The sequence below is a fragment of the Ictidomys tridecemlineatus genome, chromosome 2 (genome assembly GCF_052094955.1).
Source record: "Ictidomys tridecemlineatus isolate mIctTri1 chromosome 2, mIctTri1.hap1, whole genome shotgun sequence".
Taxonomy (NCBI): Eukaryota; Metazoa; Chordata; class Mammalia; order Rodentia; family Sciuridae; genus Ictidomys; species Ictidomys tridecemlineatus.
Genome location: NC_135478.1, coordinates 6,444,213 through 6,448,656, shown reverse-complemented (window position 1 = coordinate 6,448,656; position 4,444 = coordinate 6,444,213). Strand labels below are relative to the sequence as shown.

Genomic DNA, 4,444 nt, shown 5'->3' with positions numbered 1-4,444 from the left:
TCCAGAAATTTTTTCTCTTCACAAACTGAAATTTTGTAACCATTTAAAAAATTTTATTCCTCATTCATTTTTTCCCCTTAATTTAACACAGGGGTACTTAACCACTAAGTCACAACCCCAACACTTTTATATTTTTGTTTAGAGACAGGGTCTCACTGATTTGCTTAGGGCCTCGCCAAGTCGCTGAGAATAGCCTAGAACTTGTGATTCTCCTGCCTCAGCCTCCGAAGTCGCATCACCGTGCCCAGCTTCCTCCCTCTTTCAAACAAAAATGGTAATGGCCATTTGTTCATGAAACACGATGAGGAATTAAACTCCCTAATCTACAAAAATATTGTGAGCAAGACACACAGGTCTACATGTTTAGTTTCGCTGCCAATTCTAGCCTCCATTGAAAACAAAGGCCTCAGGTTCTGTGATTGTCCTCATAATTGCTGTGTATCCTTCTCAGGGCGGTTTTAATGTCCCTGTTCCTCAGGGTGTAAATGAAGGGATTCATCATAGGGCTGACAACTGTGTACATTACTGAGAACACCGCACATGTTCTGGGAGAAAGTGAGACAGCTGAACCGAGATACGCTGAAAGGCCTGTCCCATAGAACAAGCCAACAACTGCCAGGTGAGAGCCACAGGTGGAGAAGGCTCTGTACCTCCCCCCTGAGGATGGGATCCTCAGAATGGAGGAAACAATTCTATAGTAAGAGAAAAGGATCCCTGAGATGGGAAGAAATCCAGAAATGGCAACAACAAAATACATGACTATGTTATTTGTTAGAGTATCAGAACAGCCAAGATGAAGTAGTTGAGAAGGGTCACAGAAGAAATTAGCAATTTCCACATCCTTGAAGTAGGGAAAGCTTAAGACAATCAAGTTATGCAGCTGGGAATCAAAAAAGCTGATCAAAAAGGACATCAGAACCAAGAATCCACAGAGGCGAGGGTTCATGGTGACTGAGTAATGCAGGGGGTGGCAGATGGCCACGAACCGGTCATAGGCCATCACAGTCAGAAGCATGTCGTCCATACACCCAGAAAGGATAAAAAGGGACATCTGTGTCAGGCAGCCCACATAGGAGATGACTCTGCTGTGAGTTTGGATGTTCACAATCATCTTAGGGACCGTGGTGGAGATGAAGCCAATGTCAGCCAAGGACAGGTTGGAGAGGAAGAAGTACATGGGGGTGTGCAGGTGGGGGTCAGAGCTGACGGCCAGGATGATGAGCAAGTTCCCAATCACCGTGACCAGGTACATGGACAGGAACAGTCCCACAAGCACAGGCTGTAGTTCTGGATCCTCTGAGATTTCCATGAGATGGAATTCTGATACAGATGTTAGGTTTTGTGATTCTTTATTGGTGACCATATTTGAAACAGAGATGCAGGTTTAAAAAAAAGATAACTGCAGACATAGAGTTGTTTCCATATATGTTGAATTTTAAGTATAATGAAGTATTGTTCACACTTTAACATCAATGTGCTTCTCTAATACTTCTCAGCTGTGGTCAGCTTAGTCATAAACCCTCCAGGGTTGGTGTCTGTTTCATTCACATCATTCTATATTTTAGAGATATTGAAAGGGACAATGTTAGAAGACCAACAGAATAATAGAGAGCTAGTCCATTATTATTGTAAAATAAACCTAACACCGTTGAGAAAAGAAAGTACTAATAGCCTTTTACCTTTATAAATGAAATCATTCTACTTACGAAGGTTAAGAAGCAGTCAAACAGCCTGGTGTGGTGTCTCACATCTATAATTCCAGTGACTCGGGAGGTTGAGGCAGGAGGATCTGCAGTTCAAAGCCAGTCTCAGCAACAAGCCCCTGAGCAGCTCAGTGAGACCCCGTCTCTAAATAAAATACAAAATAGTGCTGGGGAGGTAACTCAGTGGTTGAGTGCCCCTGAGTTCAATCCCTGGTCCTCCCCCCCAAAAAAGCAGCAGTCAAATGATAATTTTATTCTAAGACAATGGGCCAAAGTCCTTTTACTTGGAGTATTTTAAACACCATGTAAGAACAAGCAAATTATCTGCACACTGAATTTAATAGTTTATATGCAGAAGATTGTTATATGCTGGTTATGTTCCAGTTACTGAATATTCTGATATACCTCTTTTGTAGTTAGAAGACCTCATTCAATTTTTTGAGTTTAGAAATCATGTAACAAAAAATCAAATAACTCCGATTCTAGGCATGATGAAATTCAAATTTTGATAAATATGGTTTAATTAAATACATATAGTCTTGTGATATCCCTCACCATAAATGTGTCATGAATCAAAGTAACAGTCAATGATTAAAACTAATGACTTTTTTTTGGCACCGTTGTCAAAGATCAGATGACTGATCTATGTGGATTTGCCTCTGTGTCTTCTATTCTATTCCTTTTGCCTTAAAGTCTGTTTTACGTCAATGCCACGCTGTTGTTTTTACTCTAGTTCTGGAGTATCATCTGAGATTGGGTATTATGCTGCCTCCAGTATTTCTTATATTTCTCAGGATTGCTTTGGTTTTTTGTATTTTTTTCACTTGAATTTTAGGACTTTTTTTCCCCCTCTATGAAAATGCCATTCATATTTTAATGGTGATTGTACTGAATCTGTATAATGCTTTTGGTAATATTCCCATTTTGACGATATTTATTCTACCTAACCAAGGACATAGGATGTCTTTCCATCTTCTAAGGTCTTCTTGAGTTTCTTTCTTCAGTCTTCAATAATTTAGTTGTAGAGGCCTTTCACTTCCTTGGTTAGATTTGTAGATAGCCTACTTTACCAATTGGTGCTGGGAAACTAATATCCATATGCAGAAGAATGAAACTCCCTGTCTCTTGCCCTACAAAAGCACTCAATTCAAAGTGAATCAAAAACCTGGGAATTCCACTAGAAACTTTGCAACTGCTCGAAGGAAACACTCCCACCCAGTGGTGTAGCAACGGCTTTCATAACAAGACCCCTGAAGTTCAAGAAATAAAACCAAGAACCAACAAGAGGGATGGCATAAAATCAGAAAGCTTCTGCACAGCAAAGGGAACAAGGCAGAACATGAAAAGAGAGTCCACAAAGTGGGAGGAGCTCTTTGCCACAAAAGAGGGAAATTTAATTGTGTCCAGCAACGTTTGCAACACGACTCACCCCTGCAGTCCTTACTGGGTGCACTTGTCACCCAGAAATCAACTCACAGGACAGTGCTCAGACTTGGAGACAAGAGCCACCTGCTCTATGTCACAGAAACAATAAGTGAAGCCAGCAACACTGGAAATTAAGTTGCCAGACTCTGAAACTAGAACAAGAAAGTGTTTTATTGTTTCCAAAGCACCAGAAAGTTTAAAAAGAGTTTCCACAGTCATAACCACAGGGACATATGAGGCTCATGTTTAAAGTCCCTCCAGATTTCTGAAAGAAATGACACCAAGACCTGAATTTATTTCTCTGTATGAGACTCATTACAATATCAGAGGAAGATAGGAACAGCTTTCAAAGGTAATCTGGACTAGGAAAAAAAAGAAAGATTGGGGTGGAATTATTTTGTGCCTGCTCTTTTATTTTTTATTTTTTTTAAATCACTGCTTATTTTATATAGCTATCCCACCTATATTCCATGCACCAGGTGCCAGTTAGAGATCTCCACTGTGATCTACCTGGACTCTCACAAAAGGCAAGTTTATGATGCTGAGGAAATCTCTCCTGGTGTGAAGGCAGGTGAGATGGCTGGGTATGCTGTCAACAGCCCCACCTGGCAGGATTCCCCTGGCAGGACTGCATCATTATCATGCAGATCAACTGAAGCAAGGCTTCAGCTTCTCTACCTAACCACCTTCTCCTTGTGTTTGTTACACAAAAGTGCTGGGCTCCTTCCTTCCTGTAAATGGATGCCAGCGTGGGAACATGTAACTTGGAGAAGACTGTGCACAGGAGATGAAACACTCTACATAGAACGCAGCGCTCAGCGCCTGGCACCTAGAAACCAGAAACACTGGTGCACAATGTCAGGGCACTCTCACCCCCAACCATCATCAATACCTTGGAGTAGTTATGAAATAGGTTACACAGACCCATTTCCTCCTGTTGTGCGTGTGATGTCCATGGCGAGTAGAGTACTGTGGGCAGAAAGTAAAATTTTGAATAAGATTTTTGGAATCCCATCACAATTTAGGACATAAAATTCGCAGTCCACGTACCTAAAATTTTACACTGTCATTCTCCATCTGTCTGCCTCAACTGTCAAATGTCTTCTAATGATAACAAGTAAAGCTTCTGTTAGTCCTTCCTCCATCCCTGTCCTCCTCAGCACTTACTTGGTTGTGCTGAGCAGCTACTTGGTCATGACCTTGGATGGCAGAATTGATGAACCTCCCCTTCCCATTGTGTAATTAAGGCTCAAGCTTGTTCCTTAAGACGGATCTGAATAAGGTGACCCATAGGAGCTTCCTTATGCAGAGAACCA

The 4,444-nt window shown here is 41.4% G+C and overlaps 1 protein-coding gene across 1 annotated transcript; it reads right to left on the bottom strand.

Annotated features, from left to right (window-relative positions):
- Positions 1 to 389: 389 nt before the first annotated feature.
- On the bottom strand, positions 390 to 1,324 carry LOC101963986 (olfactory receptor 7E24). Its single transcript, XM_005342154.3, has one exon. It carries the CDS (start codon positions 1,307 to 1,309, stop codon positions 407 to 409), a length of 903 nt encoding a protein of 300 aa, XP_005342211.2. The 5' UTR covers positions 1,310 to 1,324; the 3' UTR covers positions 390 to 406.
- Positions 1,325 to 4,444: the final 3,120 nt, after the last annotated feature.